The 15,008-nt window shown below is 39.6% G+C and overlaps 1 protein-coding gene across 3 annotated transcripts in view; it reads left to right on the top strand.

The window, feature by feature from the left end:
- The window catches only part of RUNX1T1 (RUNX1 partner transcriptional co-repressor 1), a 114,514-nt gene that overhangs the window by 53,098 nt on the left and 46,408 nt on the right, over positions 1-15,008 (top strand). For all 3 annotated transcript variants that reach the window (XM_058026437.1, XM_058026446.1, XM_058026454.1), the window contains 2 exons: positions 10,366-10,503; positions 14,221-14,462. In XM_058026437.1, the coding sequence (XP_057882420.1) occupies positions 10,366-10,503; positions 14,221-14,462 (380 nt within the window). The remainder of the gene's footprint in view (positions 1-10,365; positions 10,504-14,220; positions 14,463-15,008) is intronic.

Here is a 15,008-nt window from a genome sequence, read left to right on the forward strand (position 1 = left end):
GTATATTTTCTGTGGATTCTGTAATAATTGCTGATTTTTCTTTCAGTTCAGGCTTCAGCTGGGGTCTGCTATTTAAAATTCAAAACATAGGGAAGATGCTTCAAAAGAAGGAAGTTTTAAGCTTTATTGTGCAAGACTAAGACTGCTGTGATGCTTTAAGGTCTAGAAACGTTGCGTGTAATTGTATACCCTGTGAGTGGTCTCATTAGTTTACCTACAGCTGTTTTCAGTGTCTGTGGTTAAACACGTATTCCTGAGTGTTTCTGGAGCTGGAGTCTGCCTGGAAGGCTAACCCAGCATCTCTCTTTCTGGGTGAGATCACTAGAGATTTCTGTGCCAATATGATTTTGTGTGAATTTGCTGGCTTCAGAAAGAGGTTTTGTTAGCCTTAAATGACATACACAAATTCCTTCCTTTCCTTCTTCCTTTATATGCTTATGCTATTTCTCATTCACTTTTAAGAGTACATGTGAGGTGTTAGGCCAGATGATTTCAAAACCCAGTTTTGGAATTGCTAATGGTAGTATTTGCTTTGGAGCTTATTTATCAATAAACAGTATTGTCTCATCTAAGAAGATATTTGAGCCTTCATTTCTTGTGAAGTTTTTGAGGCTCTCTTTCCCCCTTCTCACCTCTCCACTGCTTTATTAAGGTGTAATCCAGTGCCCAAATAAAAGACATTCGGTGTGACATGCAGCACTGAGGAGGAACTGACTCGTAACTAATAGTGGGTATTTTCTCACACTCTCTCTAGACAGTGAATCATGTAAATAAAGGATATCTTTAATGGCATGATCTGATGATATGAAATTATAGTCTTCCAAAGTGTGTATTTCTATAAATGCTGAAGTGCTGATGAGTATAATAAATTGCACTACTGAAGATTGTCAGTGTATAATACCAAGATGGGGAAAGCCTATAGTTCCACTTCTGTCTTGCTGGTAGTGGCAGTAAGTAACTTACAGTGCCAGCACCTGAGCAAGGGTTTCTGGGGGAAATATGCTTCATTATCTATTTTCATTGGTGGATTAATACCCGTCTTGAGTGGCTGAATAGAAGCCAAGGAGTTATTATGCCTGCTCACTGAGAACCACCAATTGCTGTGTACAGCAGCCACACTGTGAGAGCAGTCTGAATGCTTCTGGTTTCTCAGGAGGGAAAGAACCTAGATCTATATGGGAATGTTTATGCCCGATTTAGCAGCCACAGAAATTAAAAAATTAGAGACTCTAATTCTTTAGTGATTATATGGGACATTTAGTCTGCTAATTTAGCTGTCTGTGTTAGATGGCAGGAATAAGAAGACTTCCTCAGACTGTTCTGCTACTTGGTAGAGAGGGAGCTTGGCTGCCTCTGCTTTCAGTATTATGGGTGTGTTCTTGCTCCCCAGACCTATGCTTCTGGTCTAATGGAGCAGACTTCTCACTGTTTGAAATATCACTTGGAGGAACTGGGTTTTTGGGTGGATAAAATACTGCCGTCTGGTAGAGCAGGGATTTGGGACCTTGATCCACAACGTGGGAAGTAGCCTGTCCCAGGCTGGCCACCACCATCTACACGTTACAGGATCTTGACTTGTTGCCCATGACAAATTCCACATTTTAAAATCAAACAAAGCCAAAAGTATATCCATTCACCTTCTTGGTAGTCCCTGTATCATCTTTTCAGATGTATAACCATGGAAAATATCACCTCCAACACCCATATTTGATTCTTTTTGAGCCTAAAGGACTTCTGGCATGTTATACAAATATAAGCAAGTTACAAATACAGCTGCAGTAACTTCTTTTGCTTTTTGACAGAGGAGTTTATTGCCTATACTTTCCTGAATTTAAATAAGTTGCTTTAGATTACTTTGTGTAGTCTATATTGGAGACTTCAGTTTCAGCTAAATCTAATGAAATACGGTATCAGTATTCTCTTAGGACTTTTCTAAAATGAGTACAGCTATTGTTTACACTCTGTATAAGTGCATAAAAATAAAGAAGTTTATAATTATTTTGATTCAGACTTCTAGCATTGTATAACAAACTGTGGTTTCAAACTGAGAGTATGTTTAGACTGGTTGTTAGGGAAAAGTTCTTTACTATGAGGACTTTACTATGGTTCTTTACTATAAGGCACTGGAACAGGTTGCCCAGAGAATCTGTGGGTGCCTTTTCCCTGGAAGTGTTCAAGGCCAGGTTGGATGAGACTCTGAGTAATCTGGTTTAGTGAAAGGTGTCCCTGCTGATGGAAGGGGGGCTGGAAGGGGATGATCTGGAAGGTCCCTTTCCAACCCAAGTCTTCCCATGATTCTGTTATTTACTGTTAATTTGGGACTGGACAAACTTTGGATTAAAAACATAAATATGCTTCTGGAGACCAAGTTATGAAATTTCAGTTAATGTTGTGAGAGAAAAATCTTCTTACTTCTGGTGGGAAGGATCTGTGCTGTGTGTGGTTGAGTATATAAGAGCATGCAAACAATACCAATTAGATTCTGATGGCATTTGTATTTCTTAGATATCATTCTGCCTTCATCTATAGTTTGTCAAATAGTGTGTAATCCTGACAAGGGTAGGCCTTCAAGGAATGATGATGCAGAGAGGAAATGAGTTAGTGGTCAGGGAGCCTTTGGGAAGGTACTCCTGAAAATACTTTCAGTGCTGAAAGTACTGAAAGCATGCTGAAGATTTCCTCTATACAAGTAAAGGGATTGATTGCTAATGTAGAGAGGTGGTCACCTCTGTAGTTTGTCAGGGAGGCTGGGGTGTGAGTTTGGCCAGTGCTTGCTCTGACTGTTCTTCAGTTCTTCCTGCCAGAGGCAGAGAGTGCCACTTTGTCACTTCACTTGAGCCTCAGTGTTCAGTGAGCTGGGTTTGGAATAGCAGTAATACTTCCCATGATGTGAAACACAAGAGAACCACCCAAACACACGGTTCTTAGTTGGATAGTTTGTCAACAAAAAGAAAAGATCTACAGAACAATGTAAACGGGAAAATAGTATTTCAATACTGGTTATGGGACTGTTGCTTATTAACTGCATTAGTTCATATATAGAGAAATTTTCGTGATATTTGGTGGAATATTTAGAAGAAATCCACATTGTCTTCAGCTTCATTATAGACCAAGTGTTGTGTATTCATCCATGAAAAGGAACACGTAGACTTTGTTTTCCAGGGGCTTATGGAAACTCAGGGCAGCTGCCACAGTTGGGCCCTTATTTTGCTTGTCTGTTCTGGCTGAGTAAACCATAAACCATTGTGGTGGTAGCAGATCTAGATTTAGAATGTATTCTTCTTCCTGCATTCCTGCATCCAAGCAATTATGCATGGTAAAATTTGCAAAGCCAGAAAGGGTGAAGGAGAAAAGAGACATTTTAAAAAAACATGCAATTCTGATATGAGCCAGTTTTTATTAAATAACTAAAAGTGAATTTATGATAGTTTTGAAACTGTCAAAACATGTCAGATTGTTAAGTGAGAGGGAAAAGTTTATTTTATTTTTCTATTTTACCCCTTCTTTAGGAAATTATATGGTAAGGCAAGTTTATTTCTTTCAGGAAAAAATAATATGTCCAGGCAAAGCAAGCTGTGACATTTTTGTCTTAATTCTGAGATTGAACTCATGCATTACTTATTTTATAATATGTGTAATTATCTGGCCTTCAGCTGCTAAGCCATGAGTGTGGGACCAAGTTTTTTTGCCAGTCAGAACCTCTCACTGTAGAGAACTGAAATCAAAGAGAATGATTTTGCATTTGTACCTCATTGTTAGGACCAGTCAAGGTACCATTGTGGACAAAGAACATGGCATAAGGCATTTTCGCTATTTACCTGCTTTACGTCATCCACAAGCTCTACCAAAAGTGGGAGACAGTAGCACAAAAATCCCTTTCAGCTTTTGGGAGACAGAGGAGATTGTATTATGCTCAAGGCTTATTTTAGCACAGCTGAAGAAAACTCTTATAACTTGGCCTCAGATAACTTCAGTGAACTCCCAGGATACAGAATTTCTTCTAGCTATTGCATATTAAATGAGCATAAATGGGTAAATTGAATGTGCTTTCATTTATTCTGAAGAATAGCTGGTGATATGAATTGTTCAACTATCTGAGCAGAGAAGAATGAAGATAAGGCTGCAGCAAAAGTGTGTGATATTGCTCTTGCAAAAGGGTCATCTTCAATATGTGAGCTTCATACCCAGCATGCTAAAGAAGCATTGAAATGTTATGTCATCTGAAAACTTTGCTGTTCATATCCATCAGTCACTTCCCATAGATTCTGATTCCTGGTGGATAAATCTTGCAGAGGTAATGTTCTGTGACAAAAGACAGAGTCTGAGCTGATCTCTGCTACTGCATTCCTGCAAATCACCTGGAAGTAAAAGTCCTCTACTGGGGAACTGGAAACCCAGTGATGTTTCCTTTCTAGGACAATAACATGACTGCATCTGGTGCTGAGAGAAAGTTATGGTTGTATTATGCCTGTTTGAGATCATTGTGTAGCACATAAACATCCATTGTGTTTAGGTCCTTATTTATCAAGAAGAAGTCGAAAGGGCCAAGAGGTGAATGGAATGAAGACTGTACCAGTCTCAAACAAATCCCAGGCATGCTTGGCAGGGAGAGGTTCTGCAGCACTGTTGTCCACATGTCGTGTTTTATGGCTGCATTGTATGACTTGCAGGCTTCCCCAGGGGTTCAGTGTATGCAGTAAGTAGGATTTACCAGATATGTCAGGCTTTTACCATGCATTCTCAAATGAGTTCTTTTCAACTAAGGCAACCTTGTAATATTGTCCTGCTCGGTGTAGCAGCAGGTTTGAGGCTCAGGAGTTGTGGGATTCCACAAACACTGCCTATTTCTAATGGTGCTGTGTGGCTTGGCCACATCTGAAGGAGAAGTTCTTATTGGCTGCAACATGACAGCATTATGGATGGAAGAACTATGGAATTTGTCCTCCTAGGCTGGACTTGTGGTTGTCTGACTTCAGGTTCATCACCACTGTGACTCACAGTCTGTGGTTACCTGCTTGCAAATTCCCTGCCACCCCTCTCAAAATAATGAAAATTAGTATAACGTGTCTAAGAAACCATCAGAATTAAACCTTTCAGATTTAGGTCTGATTCCTGTAACTTGGGTGGTGGAGGCAGGTTCCAATACCTTGTGTCATATGTGGGGCTTGCTCTTTTTGTGAGTTTGAAGAGAACAAGACAATGGACTCTTTTAATTTAGCAAGTTTTATTTTTATTTTTTAAATGTTGGCACCAAAGTAGAAAGTACTGTACAATCAATATAAAGCATCTTTAAGAATCCTGCATGCCTGAGTGTACATCTGGAACTGTTTGCACTAACTAAAAGTAAAATAAATGCCACAGCATATTATACCACAATTTTTTTTCATTTAAAAAAAGGAAATTGAAAACACACCACTCCTTGACATTGAATTGGCTATTGAAATGGTATCAGTAAAGTATTTATATATTCCATATTTTGTTCCATTCATCAGCTTTCCTTGATGCGTTAGACTTGGAGGTGTGCCATGTGAGCTGAAATGTTGCCATTTATGAAAGACCGCCTTGTTTTAAAAATGGACTAAATCTTGTAGGGTACAGGAAGTAAAGTAAATCAGTTTGAATGCAGGCACATCTCTCTTTGCTCCAGCTCCTGCATGCTTTGTCTCTTCCTTGTTTGGTTCAGAAGCTGACTGTGCTTGCAGTAAATATCAGTGTTCACCTTAACACTAAATATAGTGATAAAAAAATCCTCTACCATAAAAACTGAATGAACAGCAAGAACAGTATAGTTCAGAATCCACAGAAGAAATATCATAATTTAAAGTTGGTTTTACAACATTCTTTAATTTTAAATGAAGCAAAATACTTCTGTGGTTAAATCACAGTTCTTCACTCTGTGCTGTAAAGGAGATTCAAGAATGTGTATTTCAAAATGTTTTGCTTGGGTTTGTTTTTAAATAAAAATATAATCCAAAGCAAATGCAATAGATCTCTGCATACTTGAAACATGTTTTCTGAATTTATTCTAAGTCTCTTGCTGCTCCAGAGGGTTGTGTGTATGGATTAGGACTAGACCATTATTTCACCATCTTTCTCCATCCTGAACTGATTGCAGTGAACACTACAGAATGAGTTGCAGATGTCTCCTTTTCCTTCCAGTTTGGAGGACTTCTGGTTTCAGTTCCATTTGATCTGAACTGGGCTAAGGAGCACAGGTCTGTCATTGTTTAAAGGGATTCAGTGGAAGAAATTGTTGCACCTGAAAGAATTTACTCCCTCTGTATATACAGGCTATGCTTTTAAATGGGATGCTGTGGGATGCTGCCTGTATGAAACTTTCTGGTGTGTCCTTCCTAATTCAGGATTATTGTTTGAAATGTCAAGGTCCATATGAAGAAAAGGATAGCCAAAACTAGCTTTGCAAGTGAGGAATCTGGTTTGACTCAAGAACATAGACATGTTTTTGAATTCAAGAAATTGAGCTATTTTAAGACATATTGAAAGTTCTTCTGAATTTCAGACAAAATTCAATGTATGTGCCTCTGTATTGTAGAACTGGAGTACGTGGACATAAAATCTTACTCAGGCAGGTTTTGATATGTTAAAATTAGAGTTTCTCCTCTTGAGAGATTCTTTCTTCCCCTACCAAATCCTCATTACCTCTGAATGTATGAACAGCAGAATGTCTGCTGAGAGTTTGTATGAAGAATGTCCATACATTAAAAGCCTCATGAAATATCATGTCTTGAAGGAAATTGGCTTGTGAATATGCCTTAAATACCATTATGTCTTTAGCTTTCATATCATCAGGCTATTTGTCAACCATTACAGTAAAAAGTGTTGGTTGTTAGGCTTATTGTTTTTATTAATTAAAAAATTAATAAGGATTTGTAGAAGCTGGAGTTACAGGCTGAGTGTCAGACACCAGAAAGCTTTAGGAAGATCAGATCACAAGAACTGTTAACGCTTTTGTCAGCGGTGGCTCTGATTTGTGGTTCTCCATCACCACTTCATCCCCTGAGTGATCTGTCTTAGAGCTGCTGAGGTTCTCTGGTGCTGTGGGTGCTGTATACAGGTGCTCCCAGTCCCATCAGTCCCTCAGAATGCAGGGAGCTCTGTGAACAGGTAAAACAGTAGCAGCAAGAGCAGAATGGCTCCCACAGGGGCTTTGTTATTAGAGAGGGTGGAATAGAGAGTTGTAAAGGCTGTTCTCCTGGGTGGTGTGATGTGATGGTGTCTTCCAAGCATGTGGAAATGCTTTGTATTTTGCATTGTACTTCTTCAAAAGCCATTTTTCCCCTGCCCCCATGGAGAATCTCTGTTCTGACAAAATAATCTTGTACTCTGGCAAGAGATGTTTTGGGATGTGCTTGGAAAGAGCCTTAATATCACCTTAAAGAAGTCAGGGCTAGGGAATGTACAGTCAGAGGGAAATCTGCCTGCTGTGAACATACAGTAGGAGAGGAGGGTTTAGGGCTTTGCAAGGGAGAGAGAGGTAACGAAAAGGTGAGTGGTATGTAAAGCATGTTTGTGTTTATGTCTAAGAGGTCCAAAGAAAGGTAATTGGGAAAATCAAACCTAATGTTATTAGATTTAGATGAGAAGTACAGGGGTCTGTGGCTAAGTTCAGCAGTCTGCAGACTGGGTGGCAAACTGTTGGAGGTAGTAAAAACCATTTGGATCATGATAGAGTGGCAACCTGAAATTCGAGGGCAAAACCAACACACTATTTCCCACTACCATGTTCAATTTAAGTAGCAAAACATTGCCAGCTTTGTGGGAAAGTCTCCCCCCTCTAATCTGAGCGCGTTTCTGATCAAACCTGAACTTTGAAATGCAGAGAAGGGAAGGGAGGGAGCAGGAGCCGTGCGGTTGGTTACAGCTCAGGATCGCTTCAGTTATCACCGGCTGAATTGGAGGATACAGGCTGTGCCTGCTTGCAGCGAGCAGCAGTCTGTTAGAGGAGCTCGATTTCTCTCACTCCTTCTTCCACCCACCTCCATCTCCTCTGTGCCTGTGTCTGCGCTCCCACATGCTTCAAATCTGTGTACCTGGACTGCCTTCCTTAACAGTTCAATGTGAGTGTTAGCAGAATGAAAACCAGATGGACCAGCAGTTCCCACTGTTATCTCCCCACCAGCTCTGGCAAGCCTCCCTTTCTCTCTCCTTTCTTGGCATGGGAGAAATATTTGCCTTTATTTAGGAGGGCTTGGGCTCACTGCTGTGCCTCTTTCCCTCTGTTGCAACATGAGCTGAAAGCTATTTATTCCCTTGTTGCTGAGGTTGGTTGAGGTGAGTGCAAGATGAATTCGGCTATTAAGGAAGCAATTAACATTTCAAGATGAGTTTTCATAGTTCTTTATAATAAATTAATGGCTTATTGAAGACAGAGATTTAACTGTTTTAGTATACTGATATGAAAAGGAAATACTTATAGAATTTGTTTAGAAACCTGTTTTTGTTTTCCAGCATGTAACAATTTACTGTTGCTTGATTTGCAAATCATACCTCACTTACCTGTGTAACAATCTTAATATTTAAGGTAATCATTGTGGTTACTCTTCCCTCCACAGCTGAGGTTTACTAACCTTAGATCAACACTACAGATCTTATAAAATTGTATCTCTATTCCCCTCATCTTATTTTGGGGGTGTTTCGCTGCTCATCTTCCCCAAACTTGTCTCTAAATTCTACATGAAATTACTCCCTTTCCCTGAGAGCTGAAACATTGCCTGTAGGCATTTCAACAAAGCTTGAAGATGGCTCTTATAATTACACTACCTGACATGCTGCACCTCTGGGACTTACTACTTACTTCCTCAGTTTCTGCAATTTCAGACAGAGAAAGATTGGTATCTGTTATGTGTTGTTAATTTTTTGGGGAGTATGGGGGCTGATTTCATTTTTTCCCTTTCCCTCCCCCTCCCTTTTTAAAAAAAACCCAACTTTCTCGTATTTAAATTTGCTAATAATTAAGTGTTTTGAGGCTCTTTTAAACATACCTGTTCTTTGTTAAATGTGTGCATTGCATTGAATTTCTGTTATTGTATTTCAGAGCAAATTTAAGATATAATTATTTCATTGAAGTTTGTATGTTGTTAGTAAGAACAAGGAATTGTGTCACAAAGTGAAGTGACAGAATTTATAGAATGTGACATGCTTTGAATTAAAACCACAGACTTACATGCTTGTTCATTAGCAGCAACACCTACTTGCTTTACGGAATAGTTTTGTGGAGCTCAGGAAGACTTCTCTTGGGCTGTGTATAAGTAAATAGCCCCAACTCCCCAAAGAAAGGACTGAAGAATTTTACTTATTCCCATTAGAAGCTAAGCATCATTGTACTCATCTTTTTTCAAGATGGTTTGCTAAACTCCTCGCAGGAGTGAGAAAGCCTTAATTTTGCCTTCAGCTGGTAAATTTTGCTGTGTTTTGCCCATTCTTAATAAATGAAACATATGGGCTTGGATGGTTTAAAAAAACAACTTAAGGTAGTGTCATTCAAAAAGATGTTGGGAAAAAGTGCACTTCTGTAGCTTTTACATCATGTGTGTTGTATATTTAGATCTTCAGTTGCAAGAGAAGTGTTAAGTTTTTTCCTAGTTTTGCCTTATGTTTGTTTTGTTTTCTTGGGGAGATATGTTCCTGCTTATCTTGCAGGTTTTGAGCATTGAAAGTTGTTCTTAATATGTGCTGGTGCAAACTTCCATGTTTATTTGAAAATAATTGTATGTATATGAGATGATTGACATACCATTTTGGCATGTTGTGTTTATTTTTCTGGTGAATATAAGAATAGCCAGGGGCACTGTGGTAAGGTGATCCAGGGGGTGTGTGTATTTAGCATAAGTTTAACATAGAATTACAAGGAGAAGCAATGGAGAAGGCAGCAAGTGATACATAGAAGAGACATGAAGAGACCTTGTTTCAGGCAATATTCCACACAATATCTCACCGGTATTAAAGAGCTTCAGGCTTTAGTTCTGGAAGAGACGTCATAGGGGGATTTATTGTCTTCCTGTTCCTGCATCTGTTTTTTCCTGCTGGCTAGCATGTGAACCTTGAAGGGAGGTGGCGTTGTTGCAGCTCTAGGAGTGCTTGGGAGGTAGCATCTGCACGTGCTAGAAATAAAAACAAAAGATAATGCAGCAGTGCTACAAATGAGGTCTTTCCATCTGTGTTGCACCTCCTTAAGTAAGGTTTAGATGATACAATTTGGGAAGAGCACACTGGAGTAGATAATCAGGTGTAATCTTTCACAGCAGATGCTGAAATGGCTCACTTCTTGCATTAGCTTTTAAGTTTTTGTCAGAGGGGGTGTGCTCGGGGAAATAAACCGGTGTGTTCCTGTGGTGTGTGTTGCAGATCGCACTGAGAAGCATTCCACAATGCCAGACTCACCTGTGGATGTGAAGACACAATCCAGGCTGACGCCTCCAACCATGCCACCTCCTCCCACTACCCAAGGAGCTCCAAGAACCAGTTCATTTACGCCCACAACGTGTAATTAGTCTTATTTTCTTACTTTTCTTCCATCTTATTTCTATTCTGTATGTCAGAAACCAAAATAGGTGAAGGGAAATGTGCATGAAGTGGCAGGAGCAACATTTGATTGTAGTGGTATAAAATAATTGAACAAAACAAAGTTCACAACAGATTAATGCATCTTTAAGGTATTAAGACATTCAGCTCAGAGTTGTGTTGCTATTTCATTGACCACTTGGTCACAGTGTCAAAGAACAGTGAGCACTGACTTCCCATGTACTTAATGGTCAGGTTAGCCCTCTTGTGAGAAGAACAGAAAATCTTCTTCTCTTACATGCCATTATGTTGTTTAAATGATCCCATTCCCTTTAGTATAGAAACTACAGGGAGTTTGTTTGTTCTTTGTTTTTAAAGTGGAGATAATTCATAATGAAAAAATACTAATCTTCCTTCTGCTTATGTTTCAGTGAAGAATTCTGATTTCAGTGCTATATAATGTCTAGTTAATATTGATATAAAACCAAAATTAAAGTCCTTTCATAATTTTTATCTAGAGGTTTCTAGTCTGTTACCACTTCTCTAAATCACTCAAGGCTGCATCTTTGTCTCAGCTTATTGATGTAAACATATAACAAACTCCACTAGTCTTGATGTATGCTGCATTCATATCAGTGTAACTGAGATTTGAATCTGGCATGTTGTCTGGACTATTCTTTTCACAGCCATGAAATGATCCACATTTCTCATAGTAAGATTTAGCTGCAAATTTTTGGGTCTCTTTTATGCTGCCTTGTAATAGTATAAACATAAGAATGTGTTTACATTTCACGTTTTAAATAAAACATCTTTAGAACAGTAGAATACATATGCCTAAACAGAATGAAGGCTGCATCTTCTATTTGTCTTGCCTAAGTCTGTTGTAGTCCCTTTCTCTCTGTTAAATGCCTTATTTAAAATTCACCTCTGTGCAGAAGGCCAGCTGGAGGCCTTTGTACTACTTATTCCAGGGAACCCTGTCCTGACAATTTATATTGAACTTAAACAGTGAGGAGGGTTTGTGCCAGCTATTCACATAAACTCACATTTAACCCAGTGACCCTGATCCTGCAAAAATTTGTCTGTTTTGCTTAACTACAGCACCTGAATCATCCTGGATGGAGCTTCACACTGGAGCTGCTTCAGTCTGAAGTTAAATTGCTTCTAGGTTTTGGCAGGATCAGGTTCTTGCACCTTAAGCTTTCCAATGTGATGCCCTGCCAGCAGTTCAGGATGGTTCTTGACAATCATAAAATGAATATGACAATGTTCTTTAGTCCTCACAAGGCTTCTGGATGTTTATTTGATTGAGTTCAGCACTTCAGAAGGTGTGTGAACCACAGCTTGATTTTGGGGCTCCTTATTTGAACACTAAAAGTCTAAAAAACCCTGATTTTAATTGGTTTTCACCCTGTCAGATTTTGGAGGTTGGCCTTAGCTGTTCCAGCTTGTACAATAAACAGACACTTTTATCAGAGTGTCTGTTGCATTTATTATTACTACAGTGGGAATGCCTGTAGGCCAGAAAGATCTGACTTGTTTTCTGGTCTAGAATATCTTTGTTTTCTTTGGTTTAGATGATTAAAAATTCTTGACGTGTTGTAGTTTGAAATTTTAAATGCTAAATTCTTTTGGCTTAGCAACATGGTTTTGTTTTAGAAATTATGCACAACTTTGCCAGTTGGCAAATTCAGATATTATAAGGAAAGCACTGAAATCACGGGGCTATTTAATTATTGCTTTTGTTGTGGGAGGAATCTTTATCAGCCTCTCTTCTCCCTGTATCTATCCTAGGTGATGAATTCCACACTTCTCTGCTTTCTTGATCAACCCCAGCACCCTCTGCCTAGAGCCGCTCTTTATGGGCAACAGTTGTTGGGTGGTGTCAGGGTAGATCAGCAGGACATGTTGCTATTCTTCCCAGTCCTCATTTTCTAAGTTTCTGGTAGGATGACTTCTGGCTATGTGAGTTCCTTGCAATCACAGCATATTTGTTTACTCAGATACCTCACCCCACTGCAGCACTCAGAGCGTGGCCTGCAGCCTCACAGGGAGCTGAACTTGCTGCGGCCAGCTTCTTCCTATGTCTGCATTTACCAATCCTTGTTGTCACTAGCCCATGCAGCCAGAATAGGCAATCAAAAACTAGGAGAAAACACAAACAGAGGCTAGATAACAATTCACATAGAGTTTTCTGTAATTCTCCTGGAAAGCAGTGACTAGGGCAACAAAAATTCCTTCAAAGGTTTGTGGCAGTGATTTAAATATAGTAATAGGTAGGGATTTATATCTACTAGTATGTGTCCAACCTGAAAAAAGGACTTGCTGGCTAGAGATAAGGACAATCCATGAAGAAAATGATATGAGAATGGGATGTTTGGCTTCAGAGAGGCTGATCATTGAGAAATATTGAAAGTATTTGAAGTCGCTAGCTTGCCCTGGTTGTGTTTTTAAATAGTAAACAAGTTAAACTGATACTCCTATGCATTGTTGATTGTAGACAAGTTCCTGATTTCCTGATTTTTTTGTTTGGGTTCTGAATTATTCCAAAAAAAAGCAAAAGAACAAAAAAACAAAAAAAAAACATAAAATTTCTCCAGGGCTGTGGCCCATTGAATGCAGCTGCTGCTGGGTACAGTCACATGCTGCATGCCCACACCTGCCAGTGCACTGGTACACTTGTACTTCTAGGGGAGCCGCCTTTTTTCTTGCTGTTTGCTGTCATTTTAGCAAATCAGACTCAGCCTCAATGGTGTGTGTTTCGAGTGTTGCTGTTCATGCTAACCTGAGTGGAAGAGGATGTCCTCAGTTTGATTCTCTGCTCTCTTCTCTCTGAAATCACTGCCAAAAACTCTCTGTTGTCTTGAGTATGTTTACATGCATCTCATTGCCATAAATTTTGAATGCTTAGTACTTCAGTAGTAGATAGTTATTCTCAAAGCAACCTTGCAACAGGAGGGAAATGCTTTCTTATCCTTTTCAGAGGTAAGGTGCTGGCACGTGAAAGCAGAGAGATTTGCTCATGATCTCTGAGAAGTCTTCTGAAGTCTAGCTTGCTGCCCTTGCTGCAAGGCTTCATGATACAGAGCACTGGCAGCATTTGTACCTGCACAGACAACTTTGTGTGCTCCATATGTTAGCAGCTAGGGAATCTGTATTGGAAAAAATAACCTTCTCATTGGGTGGTGTAAGGTTAAAACGTGAAAGTCCTGTTTTATAAACACAGCTGTCAGTTGTGTGTACAAAACACAAGTAAAAATATTCAGAGATAAACTGAGGCTTCATGAAATATGTCTGCATGTTTTTTTCTACCCCAAAGAGCAATTTTTTTTTTGGTCTTTAATCATACATGCACTCATGCTTTTTCTCTTTCCATTTCCCTCTCTCTCTTTTTAAAGTCCTCTGACAAAAGGCTGGTATTCAAATGGTGCTTTTCAGGTCCAGGAGCATTTTAAAGGGGCTGTGTGAGAGGTTATTTCCAGTCCTTACAACATTCAGCACCAGCTACTGGGAAATAGATATAAACTGCAGACTGTCACTCTGTCTAAAGGCTAATTATCTTTGATTGTGCAACTTAATTAATTCTGAGGTCAAGTGCAGAAAACATAAGCTGATGGATTTTCCCCTCTGTCTCCTTTTTCTTTCTGTCTCTTCCCCAACCCCAATCTTTATTTTATCCTCTGTCTCTTTTTCTTTCAGTAACCAATGGCACTAGCCATTCACCAACAGCGTTAAATGGAGCTCCATCTCCTCCTAATGGCTTTAGCAATGGGCCATCCTCTTCCTCTTCCTCTTCTCTGGCTAACCAGCAGTTACCGCCAGCTTGTGGAGCTAGGCAGCTCAGCAAACTGAAGAGATTTCTTACAACCTTACAGCAGTTTGGCAATGACATTTCACCAGAGATTGGGGAGAGAGTGCGTACCCTTGTGCTAGGACTTGTGGTAAGCAAGTATTTTTTCTGTTCTTTTCCCTCTTCCTTGCTTGATGTGTTTATTTCATAAATGAATGGGTCACATGCAGTGCATTCACTGTGCTTTAGGGATACCAACCATGCAAGAGTGAAGCTCCAGCTCTTGCTGACAGAGCTCACATGAGTAGCCTGACTAGCTTCCCACAAATGGCAGCTATTCCCTTCTAGGCATAGCCTTGACTATTTTTGCCAGTATATTGTTATGGTGTAATGGTGTGAGAGGGTTTTTGTCCTCTACTGGATCCTCTACCCCTAATGTAGTCATACCTTGTAATCCTGTGATGTAGTAAAATATGGTTTGACTTGCCTCGTTTAGTTGGGTGGGGAAAGGAGAGAGGCCTGCATATATGTCAATGGTTAAAAGGGTGAGCTGAGTGTGTTTGGACTGCAGTTATGCAGTGCAAAACCCTTTCTCAGTGTCATTGAACCAAACAATTATGAACCCAAAAAGGCACTGCTGCCACTTAAGTCGCTTTATTGATAAGGTTATCTCTATTTGATGGTATGGCTTAATGAA

Source organism: Melospiza georgiana, chromosome 1 (assembly GCF_028018845.1).
Source record: "Melospiza georgiana isolate bMelGeo1 chromosome 1, bMelGeo1.pri, whole genome shotgun sequence".
NCBI lineage: Eukaryota > Metazoa > Chordata > Aves > Passeriformes > Passerellidae > Melospiza > Melospiza georgiana.